Genomic DNA, 17,648 nt, shown 5'->3' with positions numbered 1-17,648 from the left:
CAAAGTCACCCCAGGGCTGTGGCTGTTTGCGCCTCTGGAAGGCCCTTCTGCCTTCACACTGCCCAGCTCCGCCCTAATCATTTCTCATTAGGTGGCACACACCTGTAATCCCGCCATCTGGGAAGCTGAGGCAGGAGGCCTGCCATGGGTTCGTCCTGAACTACAGAGTGAGACTCGGGCAGCTTTGTTGGTGGCTGTTTGGGGATGCCTGCTTCCTTACCTGCCCCCTGCTGCACTGGTAGGTTGAGCGTGGAAGCCCTGGGCTCCTCCAGCACAGCATCCAGCTGGCTAGTGAGTGGGTAGAAGCCAGTCTCAGGCAATCATGCTTGGGGATGAGGCACGTGACCCGAAATTAGCCTGATTTCCTTACCAGCAGAACAGAGGCCTGTCTGAGTCTCTGAGTGTGGACAAGAGAGCAGGTGTGGCTCCCCACTGCAGCACGAGGTAGCCTTTGGGAGAAAGGACCTCCTGTGGTATTGTGGTATCTATCATCCTGGCTTGGCCTCACGATCAGGCCAAAGGCCTCTGCTTCCTTGCCCAGGGGCTTCAGAGTTTGAGTTCTATTCCTGTGTAAGAAGAGTTACCAGCTAAGGCTCAGCTCAGCAAAAAGGGGTCTTGAAGAGTCAGGGCCACAGAAGGCTTCAAAGATACACCAGAACCCACCCAGCCCACAGAAGGGCAGGCCCCAGATAGTTGGTCTGATGTGGGTGGTTATTCCCACCCCTGCTTTTGTCTCTTGAGCACAGGAGCTGCTGTGGACCCCCTTATGAGACAGCCCCAGGCTCTGGAGTTATGGGATGCACTTGGATTATGCCCAGCTCCGTAAGCCTTGTCCACACTTTGGGACTGGGCACTGGGTAGGTCCTGCTTGCCAGTGATAAGCAAGGAGCAGCACTGAGGACAGTCATGGCAGCCCAGCCTGGGTCTCCATTTCTCCACGGGGGCCACCCTATGCTGGGTGACAGAATTGGGGCACAGGCAGGCCTGCCCTCTAGACAGCCACCATCTGAGCTGGAGAAGAATGTCATCCTTCAACCTGGGAACCTATTTCCAAAGGAGATGGGGAGGTGGGGGTGGGGGCTGGGGATAGAAGGAGCCGGGATTTCAACAGCAGCTGTGTTCCTGATTTTCCCCCAGGATCCCGGCTGCTCCTCCTCCGTGCTGAGTGTTTGCCATTAAAAACAAACAGTATCATTTGGTTCAATATAAAATGAATTAAAGGAAATTAAACTGCGGGGGCCATGTGGTCTGCCTTGTCTGCTGTTGTCTGAGGCTGTTTTTCATTTTTCCCAGTGGGGAACAACAGCTTGGGGGGTGTGGAGCAGGGCAGGGCTGAGTAAATAAATAAATAATGTAAACCCCTCTCCCCCACCACACATGAGTGTGAGCCGAGGGGTGAGAACTCCCATGTGTCCACTGGGTCCTGTCCTTGCTGTCTCCCTTAGTGACCAACTGTAGCCTTTGAGAGTCTCCTAGGAGTCAGAATAAGGAGGTGAGGGGACAAAACAAAAATGATCGTCCCCTGAGACAGTAGCTGGGGCAGAGGGCTGAGGCATGAGTCTGAGAGGCTGATGAGGATGTGGGGCCTGGGTTGACAGGGAGCAGTTGTGACAGTCTCCCACCGTGTCAAGCAGCAGTGGCTGCTGTTGTCCTATGGTAGGTTGGCAGGTGTGGGCCCGGGATGTGTGCATGCACACTAATGTGCACTTGTGTGTATGTTTGCACGTGTGCCGTGTGTGTGACGGCATGTTTGAGAAACTGAGTTCTGAAACTAAAGAATGGAATTCAAGTGTGTGCCTCACCGCCCATTAACCCCCATCAAGTCAGTTAGCTTCCCTGAGCCTCAGTTTCCTTGTCTGTCTGCTAAGCGAAGCATCTAAGACTATCTACCTCACAAGGCGTTATGGGCATGGGTGGTGGTGTGGATGAAAATGGCGTCCACAGGCTAATAGACGTGAATGCTTGGTCCCCAGTTAGTGGCACTCCTTGGGAAGGATTAGGAGGTGTGGCCTTGCTGGAGGAGGTGTGTCACTTTGAGGTTTCAAAGACCCACCAAGCCCAGTGTGTGTGTTCCTCTGTCTGCCTGTAGATCAGGATGTAAAGCCCTCAGCCACTGCTCCAGCACCACGCCTGTCTGCTCTCTGCCATGATGATCATGGACTAAATGCTCTTTTTGATAAGAGTTGCCATGGCCATGGTGTCTCTTCACAGCAACAGAGCAGTAACTAAAACATCTTGGAATGAGCTTACATAGATAGGGCTCCATGCATGGGAGCAGACACATCTGCATTTCCCATGTTTATACTGCAGTAACAGATTTATTATTTGATTAATACCATGGGTCCCCAAGGACATGTTCACCATCTGAAAAGCCTGGAGTCTCACACCGTTGTCCTGCCATGGAATGCTGTGTGACCCTAGAGAAATTAATACATCTTGCTGGGCTGGCTCATCTGCAGTGCAGTGTAAAGGTCCTGGGGCAGAGACTAGTGTCTCTTCATGTCCCCTGTCCCCTTCTTTCAACAGAAGACTCTGCACATGGCCTTAGCCTCAATAGCACCTGGCTCCATGGCACTGACAGGGTAGCCCAGTGGTCCATTTGTACAGCTGGGCAGAGCCAATGGGATCCTAGTAGGACAGCAGCTCTTTGAGGCAGGGAGATACATGGGGAAACCAGTGCAAAAGCCCTAAGGCAGGACCATCAGCAGACAAGATGGCTCAGTGACTCAGGGTGCTTGCGGCCAAGCCTGAAGACCTGCGTTCTATCCCTGGAACACGCACGGTGGAAAGAGAGGAGTTTATGCCCACATGTTGTCCTCTGACTTCCACATACATGCCACGGCAAGCATGGAATACATACATACAACAACGAGTGTGGACAGCCCTGACATCATCTCTGTGGGAATGTGGGATGATGTCCATGATAGGAAATCTTACAGCCCCATGATGCAGTGCCTCCCAGACACAAATCCAATGACAAAATGAGATACTTTTTATCAAATTCAGTGCTGATAATGAGACTGGGCACTTCCTTTGTTTTGTTTTGTTTTCCCCATGGTTGGCTTTTTGGGACAGGTCTCTTTCTGTAGCCTGAGCTTGTCTTAAACTCATGGCAATCCTCCTGCCTCAGCTCCCCAGCTGTGTAATTATATATATGCCACCTCCTGATACTTTTCTCTGAAAAATTCTCTGTTGTTCGTGGGGCCAGGGAGACAGTTTGGTTGGCAAATCCCCTTCACAGAGGACATGTATTCAGATCCCCAGCGCCCACGTATAAAACCAGACTTAGCGGCAAAGTGCACATCGTCCCATTGAGGACGAGACGGGAGGCAGAGACTCGCAGAGCTCTGAGGCTCCATGGCCTGCCCGCCTAGCTTAGGTGCTGAGTTCCAGGCCAGTGAGAGACCATCCAACAAATGGTGGGCGGAACCTGAGGAGTGGCAGAGGTTGTCCTCTGATTCCACATGTATGCACAGCACAGAGAAAAATTTCATAAGAGTCGCATGTATGTTTTGCTCTAGCCCAGGCTGGCCTTGAACTGGAGCCCCTGCTGGAGTGAGGAACGCCCCTGTGTGCATCTGGGTGCTGTCCTGCCTCAGGAAAGCATCATGTAGCTGCTATCTTGTGTCCACTTTGCTAACAAGGCCACTGTCCACTCTGCCACCTAGCACTCTACTGGGTGTCACCGTGAGCTGCAGACTGGTTGACACCTCGGCCAGGACGTGGGAGGGACTGTTCTGCATCCTGTGGGTATGTCCCCTCTCGCCCGTGCAAAGCCTTCCTTGTGAAGGAGGGACTACTGCTCTTGGCTAGGGTTTGACTCCTGCCAGGGCCTCCAGGCCACCTTGAGGACTTCAGATCTGCTCAGCCTCCACCACAGAGCCCAGGCCTGAGCTCTCAGCACAGGTTTGCTGTTGGCTCTGTTTCTCTGGAAAGAGAATCTGCCTGGTATGGATCCCTGACAGATTCCCAACAAAGTCAGGGAGGCTAAACTGCTGACTGCTGCTCTGGCGAAAACCAAGAAGGGAGCTGCCGGGTGGACAGGTTGGGAGAGAGGGCACTGCTGGAGTCATGCTGGGTCCACATCTCACCCTGGGGCCTTTCCAAAGGACAGCGGCTTAGCCTTCCTTAGGATGGCTTCCTGGTCCACCCTGAAGATGAATCACTTCCCAGTCATCTAAAGCAGGAAGACAGACATAGGAAAGTGCAGCTGGAATCCAACCTTGTAGGTATGCACATTGGTACAGTCAACGGGGAGACAGGGAAACCACTGGGATTCTCCATAAAGTGGGAGGTACTCCAGTAGTTCCGTCCTGCACGGCCATGTTAGAGAAACCTTGTGTCCTTGCAGGGATGGTGGGCACTGTATCTGTCATGTTGACAAAGACAATAATCTAACCATCACACTATATTGGGTCATTTAACACTGGGAATATTACACAGCACTGAAAAAAACTAAACCCTATAGGTCAACGGTGTGTGTTCAGACCAGACAGAGCGCTTGCTATGGTCCTGACTGCAGGGCACACCCCTGCAGTTTTTAGCTCTGGAGTTTAAGCGTGAGGATGTGTATTCACACTGGTTGCCTGCAGAGTTAGGTCATGCACGTTTTGTGTGTGTGTGTGTGTGTGTGTGTGTGTGTGTGTGTGTGTGTGTGTGCGCGCGCGCATGCATGCAGAGGCCAGAGGTCCACGTTGGGCATCTTCTCCAGGTGCTCTCCACCTTATGTGTGGAGACAGAGTCTCTCATGGAACACTCACCAGTTGCTTAGACTGGACGGCCAGTGAGCTCTAGGGATTTGTCTGTGCTCCGTGCTCTTCCCCAGGGCCATGCCCAGCTTCTACATGGGTGTTGGGGATCAGAACTCAGACCCTCCTACTTGTCCTGACCGAGCCACCTCCTCAGGCCCTGATGGCTGGTTTTGAAGTTGCTGAGTCAGCGGTTCTTTTCTGGGCAGCAACGGAAAGTGAATAGCAAGAGCTTCGATTATGAACCCATTTTGCAGATGGGCAGTGAAAGCAGAAGAGGCCAAGCTGCCGCAGGTAAGTGGCAGGAGGACACGCTGGCAGGGAATGCACAGATTCTGGGTCCCAACTTTCGGTCAGCAGATTGTTGTGTGTGTGTGTTTGGTTGGAGCCACATCCAGGGTTAATGGGATGGGAAGTAAGAAAAGCAAGGTGACCTGCCACTGCTTCTGTGTGTGCACAGTGGCTGTGACAACTTCAACTCCCAGGGGAGGAGCCTGGGGTTTAGAACAGGGAGGGCGGGCCAGTGTACATTTCCTGTGGATAGAAGGTACTAAGGGTCACACAGGGTCAGGGCCCTTCCTGTGACCTCCCGCTGTATCTGAACTCTAAACATCCACCTTGTACCCGTGTATTAAACACTCGCTCCCCAGCTGAGGTGCTGTTGTTTTAGACCAGGATTGGAATGTGGGATGCAGCTTGAGGGCTTAAACTGCACCCACTGCTTCCTTACATCCTATCTGATGTCCGCAGTCCCCTCAGGGTCCCTCTGCCACAGCGAAGGGCAGCCCCTGCCTCCGTACCTTCCCTGCCATGGACTCCATGCTTGGGTCGCTCTGTCAGGTGTCCCATCACAGGAATAAGAAAGGTAACAGATAATCCTTCTCCATCACTCTTCAAAGACGCCATCCCAGGGGTGACAGGGTAGCTCAGTGGGCAAAGCACTTGCTGTCAGGTCTGAAGCACTGAGCTCATCCCCAGGACCACATGAGACAGAGGAAACACACCTGCAAGTTGTCCTTTAACCACCACGTGAGCTGTGGCGTACGCACGTACACACGCTAAGTATAACTTAAAAAATAAAAATTAAAAACGCAAATACACTCCCATGCTGATGGAGTATGTGTAAGGACTTCAATACATGACAAGTTCTAAGATACACACTGCTGGCTGTTACTTTAGGGTCTAGCCTGGGGACACAAGGAGACACTTAGCTTTAGTGGCATTGCTAAGTAGCCCCACTTAACAGTAGGCGGGACGGCTGCTGGCAGTGGCTTTCTCCTCCCTGATCCTCAGGCAGACAGCAGGCAACCTAAGGTCCCTCGGAGCAGCCCGTCAGGCAGAGCCAACCTCACCGTGCTCTAGCTCACCCTAGTGCACATGGCAGCAGGACAGACGCCGGACCCTGTCTTCAGCATATAAAGGAATAAAGGTGAGCGGCCTCCGAGAGAAGAGAGCTGAGCACTGGGTGAGCAGCGAAGGTTCTCCATTCTAAATGAGGGAGCCAGGACTGAAGTCCAGCTTTGAAGATTTAAGGCCTGGATGGCAGCTGCCATGTGGTGGCCTCCCTTGACAAGGGGCTGCAAGTTCTTAAGACAACATGCTGTTTTATGTTTCTCCATCACAGAGTTGGGCAGAATGACCCCTGCCAAACTACTCATATGCACTGGTCGCCTTACTCAGTGCTGTGACCACACACCCGAGAAGAATTACCTTAAGGGAAGAAAGGCTTATTTTCACTCACAGTTTGAAGATGTGGTCCATTGTGGTGGGAAGAGATGGCTACAGGAGCCTTGAGTGGCTGGCCACAGTTAGGAAAGAGAGAGATGAGTGCTCTCTCTCTCTGTCTCTCTCTGTCTGTCTCGGTCTCTCTGCCTATCTGCCTATTTGTCTGTCTGTCTCTGTCTCTCTGCCTGCCTGCCTGCCTGTCTGTCTGCCTCTGTCTCTCTGCCTGCCTGCCTGTCTGTCTGGGACCCCAGCTCTCAGACAGTACTGTCCACCTTCAGAGTAGATCTCCCACCCCAATTAACCCCGTCTAGAAATGCCCTCACAGACATGCTCACAGTTTGTCTCTTAGGTGATTTTAGATCTCGTCAAGATGAAAATCAACACTAACCCTCAGGAGCCTGCCCCTTGTCAGCCCGACACCCCGCAGCAGATCACTTCTGAGCGGTCATCTTCCACCCCTGACCCCATGGGCTCATGGCTATCCCATAATGAAAAATGAATTCACCATACTAGTGGGGTGCTCAAGCTAACCCCACCCTGAGAATGTTCTAAATGTCCAGCAGAACTTGTAGCAGTGGTGGTGTGGCTAGAACTCAGAATGTCACACACACTGGACAAGCTCTCTATCCCTGAGCTGCGGCCTTGGCCCTGAAGTCACTGTGCCCGTGCTGGCTGCGCAGCTACAAGCCCGAGCAAATGAGGCCTGTGCAGGAGAGGAGTGTCAAGAATTCAGCTACTTCCCTGTACAGAGCACGGGCGGCCTGTGTCCTCCATGTGGGCCCACAGAGCTGTGGGATCCTGGACCAAGTGACACTCATTTTCATAGGAAGAAAGAATTGTGGACTAGCTGACGGCTTCCTCTATTCCTAAGAGTGGCAGAGGTTGGGGTGGATGGTGTCCTGTGAATTTAGGTCAGCTTCAGCCTCCTAATTAGGGACAGGATGAGCACCGGTGTGAGGAGTGAAGTCTGCGACCCAGAGCTCAGAATGCTGAGGCAGGAGGACTGACAGCTCCAGACTAACCTACACGAGTAGTAGAACCCTGTCTGAAAGGCCAGAAACAAGGGCTTGTCAGATGCTCAGTGGGTAAACGTGCTTACCACTAAGCCTGATGACCTGAGGGACCCACATGATAGAAAACGACCCCTCTAAGCTGGCCTCTGACCTCCAACTGTGCACTGTGGGCAGATGTGCCCTTCCCGTAAGTAAATGTAATACAAAATCAGGAGAAAGCATAGACACGCAAAGATGAGAAACGAGAACGGCATAACGGTGTGGACAGTGACTAGGAAGGTGTCTTACTCGGCTTCCAGATGCACCACGGCTCTACAAGCAAAAGGCCCTGGAACCATCTGTGAACTGGACCGAGACAGGACTGTGAGGATGGGGAGGCAGCTCCAGCCTTAACCCTGACAGGCGATTAGGGTAAGGGGCCTTCTTTTCAACTCACAGCAACTTCACAGTGCTCGGGACAGAGACTGCTAAGACCTGAAGTCCCTGAGCACCTGAGCTCACCCCCCAGGGGAGGTGATGCAGGGTGGGCAGGGTGTCGGGCAACAGATGCACACAAAACAATCTGATACAAAGGAGGACGATGAGTCCACGATGTTGTGGTGTGGGTCAGGAAAGCTGAGGGCGGAACCATGGGAAGGAAGCAGCCATGGGAACAGTAGGGTGGCTGCCACAGGCAGAGGGGACAGGAAGTATAAAGGGCTTGAGAAGGAGAATGCAAGGTCCCTATGGAAGCTGGTCTACGTGGAAGGAGGAAGGAGGGAGGAAGTATGGTGAGGAGAGGGGTGGAGTAGAAGCCAGATCTGGCAGGCCCAAGATACATGTGTTGTATATATTATATGGGGATAATTAATTGATTGATTTGATGTAGGCAAGCGCTCTACCAAGTTACACCCCTAGCCTATTATGTGGGTTTATGACAAACAGTAGCCCAGGGCCAGGTATGGTGGTTGACACCCAGAATCCTAGCACTCAAGAGACTGAGGCAGGAGGATTAAGGATTCAAAGCCAGCCCAGGATACACAAAACTCAGAGAAACAAAAGCAAATGCTGGCTCAGAACACCCAGACCAGGGTGCCATTTGGAGCTGAGCTTAACTCCAGTGGTCGCCATCTTTAACCCAAGGATCCTGACTCACCAAGGGGCCCGTTTGTGAGGGTCCCTGATAGACCCTGTCATGGTAGGAGATACGAGGGAATCTGGGAATTGGTCACAGCAGAGGGATGATTAAGAAGAGGAAGAAAATGAAGAAGCTCCCCGAGTCCCCAGGCAAGGTGGCTCACTCAGCCTCACGTCAGGCCATCAAATGGGGCCAAATACCAGAGGCCTCCAATATCATAATTGCATTATTCAACCAGCCCACTCTCTCAGCGGCTGGCACGGAGGCCTGTGTAGGAGCATCTGTGCTGAGGGCCATTAGGGGTCCCTGACAGATGTGCCTCCCCCACACCCACCCCACCCCAGATGCAGAGGAACACCCGTGGCTTTCTTCCTCCCAGACAAGGATTGATGAGGACTCTGCAGAGCGCTCAGACAGGCAAGGAGAGGCTGCGGACCTTTTCCCAGCCTGCAATTTATCTTGGGAGGACCATTCACATCACTTGTTACAGGCTGGATTACGCTCTGACCTGGCACATTAATCTCTCCGAATAAAATAATAATCATCAAGGAAGGAGCTGGACAGTTGCCAGAGAGGCATTAATAACTGTCACCCACACCTCGGAGGTGTGGGGAAGGGGTGTCAGCGCTCACCCCCACCCCCTGGTCCGACAGAGGGCCATGTGAAGGAGAGGAAAGACGGACACTGCAGCCTAGACTGCTGAGTATGGCGGGGAGTGTGTGTCCACGAACCTGACTCTTAAGTAGCTCAGAGGAGCTCACTAAAGTCTAAGAAGCGAGATGGGCCGTGTTGCGTTCCTACACACAGAAGGCCCTGTCGGCACCACTCCCGCCAGGTGGTAGGCACCCTGAAGTCCTCCGGAGGGCAGATGGCTAAGTGAACGGAGGTCTGTACACATTCTGGGATGGGGACCAGTCATGGAGAGAACTGAGAGCTGAGCCACGCTCCAGTGTGGTGCTGTTGTGTTTTCTTGCACACGCATGAATATGAGTGCAGGGTACTCTGTCAGAGAGGGCAGAGAAGGACCTTCTGAGTTATCCTTTATCGCTTTCCCCTTTACTGCCTGGGACAGAGTCTCTCTCTGGATGGAAAACTCCCTGGGGATCCGCCTCTCTGTGCCCTACAATGCTGGGGTTACGGGTACCTGCAGCCAGACCTGGGTATCCTGTGGTCCCAGGGTTTGAAGTCAGGACCTCCTGCCTGTGGAGCAAGAGATCTAACAGCGCTGGGACATCTCCTAATCTCTGTGGTTTTATCATTTTGTTTTCTTTTGAATAAGTTCTTACTTTGTTCCCAGGCTGCCTGAGCTTCCCATCCACCTGTCTCTGTCTCCTGAGCACCACAGTGACATGTATGTGCGGCTGTGCCAGCCCACGCACAACGCCGATGAACTCACATGAATGTTGGTTAAAAGCTATGGTGTGATCCTGTGTGTGACGGTACAGAGTGGCAAACCCACTCTATTCACGGAAGGCAGATTAATGGCTGCTTGGGGCTGGCGGGGGGAGCCTGGGGTGACTGCTTAATGAATACAGGCTTCCCTCGGGGTGATAGTAATGTTCTGAAACTTGTTAATTTTATGTGAATTTTTCCTCAAATAAAATATTCTAAACACACACTGCTTTATGAGGCCTCTGTGAGCAGGGCTGCAGTCTTTGCCAAATCACTTAGTCTGTGTGAGGAGAGGTCAGAGCATCTCCTGAGGACTGGAGAGACTGAAGGTGAAGGTGTGCCGGGGACTCTAAATGCCACAGGGAAGGTGTGTGTCTGCTTTTGCTGGCGATGTCCCCTGAGCCTCCAATACAGCCCACCCCTGTCAGTCTCCATAGAGTTCTTGAGCAAACCACCTGCAGCATACACTGCCTGGCTTATGGTGATGGCCCGGGAATGTTCTGCCATCATGAGTGTCGCTGGGCCTCCAGAGTTCTCCCTGAGTTCTACAGTCTTTCAGAGCAGAGAGGAAAATATTACTTTGTGCATTTCTGTTTTCATGACTGCCCTGCTCGGACATCTGCACGGGTGTAATGAAAAGAGCCAAGCTGAGGATGGGATCCCAGCTCTTGCTGTCCCAAGTGGAGGAAGTGAGGGGATAGCCAGGTTCATCCTCCCTCCATTCATCCTTCCACCCATCCTCTGGTCCAGCTATACATCCACCCACTTATCCTTCCTTCCTTCCTTCCTTCTGTCTATTCTCATCCACCTGTCCATCCAACTCATTCACCCTTTTCTCCACTCACCCATCTGTCCGTTGTTCTGTCCAGATTCCTATCCATCTTCCCTTCTGCCTTCATCCATTTATTCATTTATTAATCCATCCACATATCCACTTCTCCATTCATCCATCTTTCCCCTCCCCTCATTCATACATTCCTGTACCATGCACAATCTACCCATTACTCCCCCATTCATATACTTCATCCATCCATTTCCATCCATTACACACACACATACACACACACACACACACACACACACACACACACACACACACACACGCCTGTGCACAGGTGCACACGCAACCATGCAGGCATGCATGTGTGCACCTGTGATTCTGAATGCATAGAGATGCTGTGGCCCAACAACAAATATGCTAGACGTGCCCGTTCCCTGCTAGGGACAAGGATTTTAGCTGTGGGGCACAGAGACAAGTGATGAGCTGAACCATCCTGCAGTTGTCTGAAAAGGCAGGACAGAGCAAGGGGGCCAGAGAGGAGAAACCAAGAAAAGCCACGGGGTTTCCTGGCAGCAAAGCCTAGGGTACAGCAGCATATAGTAGGATGCTATTCACTACAGAGGCCAGCGTAGGACTTCAGAGTCACTTCAGATACAAAGTGGACAGGAGCAGATGGCCACCAGGAAGAAGCAAGGAAAACTGTTTAAGCTCATTCCCAGGTTGTGAGCATATGCTATGGGCTCATGACCAGCTGTGTTCTGAGGTCCAGACTAGCCAGAAGATGCCCAGACACCAGGCTTGGAGGAGGTGCCTTTCCCATGCCTGGAAACTAGACCATTGCTTGTCTCAGCCACACCTGTGCTGGAAAAACATTCCGCAGGTGACCATAGTCCAGGTTTCCCTTGCTGGCAACTGAATAGAGAGAGAGAGAGAGAGAGAGAGAGAGAGAGAGAGAGAGAGAGAGAGAGAGAGTGTGTGTGTGTGTGTGTGTGTGACTATGTGAATAGATTGGTGTGTGTGTATGTGTGTATAGATTGGTGTGTGTGTGTGTGTGTGTGTGAATAGATTGGTGTGTGTGTGTGAATAGATTGGGGTGTGTGTGTGTGTGTGTGTGTGTGTGTGTGTGTGTGTGTACACAGCACGAAACTTACTCATTGGCCATCCCCTAAGCTACAAAGAGCCAGACTCAAATGGGACCCCTTTCCCAGAGACAGGAAGAGAATTCCAGAGGACAAGGCACATGGCAGTGAACTTTACAAATGTGTCACTACAAATGTGGGAGGTCCCCACCCCTGTTACCCTCTGTGCCACCAGCTACTGTCTGAAGCAGGCATGCATAGTCCAGCCACAGCAGAGCCACCTCTGACTCAGGGGTGACTTCCTACTGTCTTGTCTGTTCTTTAGCATCTGACTGTGGTCCTGGGCAAGCCATCAAACTACCCCGTGCCAGGGTCTCTACATATGCAAGAAGAGAGTGACAGTCACAGCAAGATCAAGTTTATGACCAACAAACGCCAAGGGCCCCACCAGTGGTGGACATTTTAGCAGCTGCTCCTGATAGCAGCCAGAATGGGCAGGAAAAATGGCTTCTATTGACAGTCTGTTCTCAGAGTCATTTAGTGCCTGCCACAAGTTCTGGTAGGCACTCTGCCTCTCCCACCTCCAAGGCTGATCCTGTAGACTGTGCAGAACCAGGACTGTCCAGTAGTGACAGCTGCTCAGGTGAGTGGAGGGAGGGGCACAGCTGTGTCTGCGAGCTTCTGGCCCAGTTCCTCCCCAGCCTGCACTGCTGGGCTCCACGCTGGCTATGGGTAAGGACAAGAGGACCACGAAGGTGAAATGCTCTGTGCCCACAAGTGGCTGTCTAAGCCTGTATTCCTGAGGGAAATAACCTACTTTGTTCAAGCAGCTAATGGCTGTAAGCTATTCCTTGTCAAGACACATGGCCTCCAGCAGGAGGACACCAAGCATCTTGAATGCTCACTCATTAGACCCACTAGAGCTTGGAAGAGACAGGAAAGTGGAAGTTTCTAAAACCCTGGGTTTCCCAGTCCTGGAGTACAAAGCCACCATGCAGCATACACGAAGCCTGAGAAACCTGGGCAGGACTCTGCCACCTCAGATATCAGGAAAAGCCTCTGGATTAGGTGACATGAAGATTAAGCCTTATCTGTGCAGTTGGAGCACCCCAACCAAAACTATAGCATCCCAAATGCCCAAAAATCTACAACTGTTTGCTCAGACATGAAGATACCCACGAGTGGAAAGTCCTACCCTGACCTCCCACGACCACAGCAGTGGAAAGCAGGTGTTGCCAACAACGCTGTCTGATGCCACCTTCACCATGTGGGTGAGACGCAGGTGAATTCTGTGCATAGATCATTATTCCAACATACTCATGCAGACAGCAGAAATAAAATCTGAAAAACTATGATTCAAGCATTTTGGATGGAGGATGATGGACCTGTGCCGTGAAGCCCTCCTTGAGCTGTGCCCCGTGCACCAGGCTCAGGCATAGCCTTTTCTCTTTCCCAAAAGCAAACATTCCTACAAGGTCAGCACTTCTGAGGGAAGGAGTAAGTTCTAACAGTAGACATGTGAGATCAGAGAGGTTTCGTTGTCTGCCCAACATCACACAGGCAGGGAGGAATCTAGCTGGAACCAGACACAAATGTGCCAGATGTTCAAGTCCTTGTGCCTAACCACTGGTCATTATGGTCTGAGCAAGTCTGGAGAGGTAGCTCTGGGCTCTTTTATGCCCAGTGGGTCCTCTCCTGAGGAACACAGAGACATTTAGGGCACAGAGTCCTGGCTCCATCTAAGAAAACATCAATATCTTAGGGGTTGAGCTCACCAGAATCAGTGCATGGTGGGGAGAGGAAGGAATTGCTTAAAAATTAACCCCTAGTGGCTTGGGTCATTTGTCACTCACGGCTGAGGGCCAGTTCTACTTGTTGTCCTTGGAGTGAGGAACCGAGGCACAGACCATGTCTCAAGAACTCATCCGAAAGCATTTCCCTGATGTACATTGTAAAGCATCACTGCTCCCCACATATTCCTTCCTTTGCTGTGGCAGGCATTATTAATTGATCACAGAGCCCTTTCCTACTGAGCATCAGTCACCTTTGCAAAAAGAGTCCCTGGAATGTACAGAGTCAAAGCTGTCAGTGTCACCCTTCTCTGAGAGATGCAGGACCCAGGGACGTGGACAAGCTTTAAGGACGAAAACCACAAGGAAAACGCACCAAGGGGTGCAGATGTAGGGACATCATGGTGGGTGGCAGCCTTGCATCAGCTTTGCCCCGGTTCTTTCCTCCTCTGGGAGGTGCCTGGGGCCATGGGTGGCAGCAAGCAGGCTTACCTTGGACTTGACGGCCAGGATGATCTTGGGCAGGGCCACGATGAGGCACTTGAGGGCGATGGTGATGTACTTCAGCACAAAGTCAGCGATCCCCACAATCCACAGCAGGTCAAAAAAGTCCAGCGTCTCCAGGTTGGGCTTCAGGAATATGAGGCTGGGGAACATTCAGAGAACCAGGTTGCTCAGTTAGACCCTGGTCTTGGCAGCTTTCCCTCACTAGGCAACCTTGCAAACATCACCAACAGAAAATACACCAACCTTGGCATCCATCTTACTTCTGTGGCCTGATTCCCCATCTGCCACTGACCTGCTGTATGACCTCAGACGGGACTCTCAACCTCTCTGAGCCTAGTTCCCTTGGGGATTAAATGACAAAACTGGGTTGGGGGCATCATAAAAGTCCCCACCATTAGAGTTTGTGTTGTATGTATTCATGTGTGTACAGGTGTATATGTGTGGATGAGTCTGTACATGTATGTAGAGGTCAGAGGTTAACTTCAGTGTTCCTCAGAAGCCATCCACCTTCAGTGTTCCTTTTTGTTGATACAGGATCACTCGCTGCCCTGGAACTTGGCAACTAGGCTAGGCTGGCCAGAGAGACCCAAGGATGCCCCTTCCTCCACATCCTCATTGCTAGGGTTCCGGGAATCAAACATAGGTCCTTACCTTTTGCCTACAGAGCACCCTCCCACCCCCTGTCATCCTGCCACCCTCCCCTTCAGTTTCATGTATTCAAAATTGTTTTCATAGAAAAGAGGAAGAGAGGAGGCATGAAGGAGAGTCCTGTGTCCTGTACCTTGTTCCCTATGCCCTATGCCCTGTGCCCTGTGCCCTGTGTCCTATGCCCTGTGCTCTGTGTCCTATGCCCTATGCCCTGTGCCTGTGCCCTATGCTTTATGTTCTATGCCCTGTGCCCTATGCTCTGTGTCCTATGCCTTGTGTCCTATGCCCTAAGCCCTGTGCCTGTGCCTGTGCCCTATGCTAGGGTCCATACTCCGTGCATCTCATAAGTATCCCAACATGAGGGGCTCTGCAGTAAGCATGTCTGAGCTCCACTTCAGAGATGAGGCCTGAGCTCAAGGTCACAAGCCAGACAAGGGCATCAGAACCACACAGACTTGCATTCCCATCTAGGCTGAGTTAACTCGGTGTCATCAGCAAATCTGGGCTCGCTCCCTCTCCCCTAGCTTAACTGACAGGCCAGGATGAGATCACAGATGTACTGTAGACCCTGTGACTCAGTGGTGACAGTGGCAACAGAAACCTGACTTTCTGTCATCCACCCCCATTTTAAGATAAGAAAACAGAGGCACAGGAAAGAAACATGGTCAAGTTGTGCAACTGGCAAAAGACAGAGGTGGGTGTGCAGTCAGGCCTCCTGGTGGCAGGGGATGGCATCAATCAGTCTAGGCCGTACACTGAGTGCATGACTAGACTCGATAGCACAGGCCGCTGCACCTGTCTACACCAGGTGGGTCACAGTGCCATCTGCCTGTGTACAACCTGTAAGGGGCAAACCCACTGCACCTGTCTACACCAGGTGGGCCACAGTGCCATCTGCCTGTGTATGACCGTAAGGGGCAAACCCACTGCACCTGTCTACACCAGGTGGGCCACAGTGCCATCTGCCTGTGTATGACCGTAAGGGGCAAACCCACTGCACCTGTCTACACCAGGTGGGCCACAGTGCCATCTGCCTGTGTATGACCTGTAAGGGGCAAACCCACTGCACCTGGGATTAGGGAGGCTGCAAACCCACATCACGTGTGCAGGACGGGACCGTTTTACCCGTGCACAGCCAAGCACACTGCGAACACGATGCACTGTCTGGGACCCTGCATTTTGAATCTCACGCTTAGTTGCTGTACTTAACACAACACAGGCAGTTTCCAAACTGGTCCCAGTCCACGGCCCACACTTTGGCTCTGCTCCCCAATTTCCCATTCATAAGTTTTACAGCAGGAAAACATCCTGTCTCCCTCTGTCGTTCCAGCCCTGCTCAGTTCATCTCAACTCACTTTATCTCCCCTAAGGGTCTGAGGGGATGAAGCAGGTACAGAGATGTTGCCATTCCAAGTGAGGACACCACGGCCCAGAGAGGCGGAGTCACCTCCTCATGTGTCTCAGCTGGAGTGTGGCACGAGGATCAGAACCAGACTGGTGACACTGGCTTCTCTCCTCTCTTCCCGCTGTCTTAGAGGCTCTGTGTGATGGCCAACAAGGCTCCCCGCTTCTCATCACAGGGAAACTCAGCAAACACGGAGAGATGTTTTCTAAGCAAACCTAACAGGGCAGGAAGCAGTGTAGGGTAAGCCCTGTACTCTAGCAGCTCCAGTGGCCTCCAGAGACAGGTCTGAGGCACTGACCTCACTCCTGGGGCTCTCACCTTTCCTGGTGATCCCAACCTCAGCCAGACCATGCTGCTGACACTTGGTCTTCCTACGTGCGTCAGGCTGGCCTTGAATTCGCCAGGCTACTCTTTGGCTTCAGCGTGTCCCCAGTGTGGGGATGACAAGTATATGCCTATATCTCAGTGACTTTTCTTTTTAGCTTTTGGTGGTGGCAGTTGTGTGTAGGGGTGGGTGGGGCAGCGATACAAAAGTGTTTCCCCACTTGGGCAGAACACCAAGCATAACGCAGTGGCTGATGGAACCACTCACATACAACTGGAGACTGGTGGCACCAGAAAGGACAAGGTCTTGGCCCTGTGGCTTTTCTGTTGCCCTCTCTGCCAGTCTCCTGAGCTGCCAGCATGACTCAGTGCTGGTCTGAAGAGGCCCAGGGTCTGTGTCCGGGAACAAGATGGCATCTAGAAAACAGCATGAGCGGGAACTGGTCCTGACTGCTGGGAAACCTCACCTTCTCTGGCCCAGCAGCAGGACCTTAGCATTTTCCACCAGCGCAGTGCTTTAACTGACTCCCAAGACTGCTGTGGAACCTCCCTCCCCTGTCACTGCTGCAGGCCCCATTCTCACAGGGGGACCCTTATCCAAAATCCAAGAGCCTTCCTTGTGTCTCCACCCTGTTCAGAGTCCAACCCTCCTGTCCACCCAAAGCAATCCTTCTGACAGTGGGAGCATTCTGGTGAGATTTTCTTAATCTAAGACTCCAACTTTTTCTCAGACGTTCTAGGATATTCATTCTGCCCACACTACCACTCTTTATCCTTAACAAAACACTGGGGTTAAAACATCCCCCCAGGCAGGAGGGGGTGCTGGGACATTTGAATTCCTTTCCAATTGCAGTACAACACAAGTAATGGAAATATCTCCTCCCTTAATCATTTAAGCCTGTAAGTTAACATAAGCACATTCCCACTGTGGACAGCTCTCACTCCCATTCAAGTCCCCTTCCACAAAACTCCAGAACTCATTAAACAGTAAGCCAGCAACACCACCCCTCCTCCCCCCTCCTGCCAACCACCATTCTTTCTCTATCCTCCCCCAACTTAACCTCCCTCTCTCCTTTGATACAAGGTTTCATTATGTGGCCCATCTAGCTTCCAACTTGA

At 52.0% G+C, this 17,648-nt stretch overlaps 1 protein-coding gene across 5 annotated transcripts in view; it reads right to left on the bottom strand.

The window, feature by feature from the left end:
* Rnft2 (ring finger protein, transmembrane 2) overlaps positions 1–17,648 on the bottom strand; it is a 58,103-nt gene that overhangs the window by 25,468 nt on the left and 14,987 nt on the right. For 4 of the 5 annotated variants that reach the window (NM_001107144.2, XM_063271344.1, XM_039089493.2 and 1 more), the window contains exon 7: positions 14,138–14,291. In NM_001107144.2, the coding sequence (NP_001100614.1) occupies positions 14,138–14,291 (154 nt within the window). Of the gene's footprint in view, positions 1–12,257; positions 12,582–14,137; positions 14,292–17,648 lie in introns of those variants that run through there. The other variant, XM_039089494.2, reaches the window with a different exon arrangement.

Source organism: Rattus norvegicus, chromosome 12 (genome assembly GCF_036323735.1).
Source record: "Rattus norvegicus strain BN/NHsdMcwi chromosome 12, GRCr8, whole genome shotgun sequence".
Lineage (NCBI taxonomy): Eukaryota > Metazoa > Chordata > Mammalia > Rodentia > Muridae > Rattus > Rattus norvegicus.
Note: the sequence above shows the minus strand (reverse complement) of the source record. Positions and strands in the feature narration are given on the sequence as shown.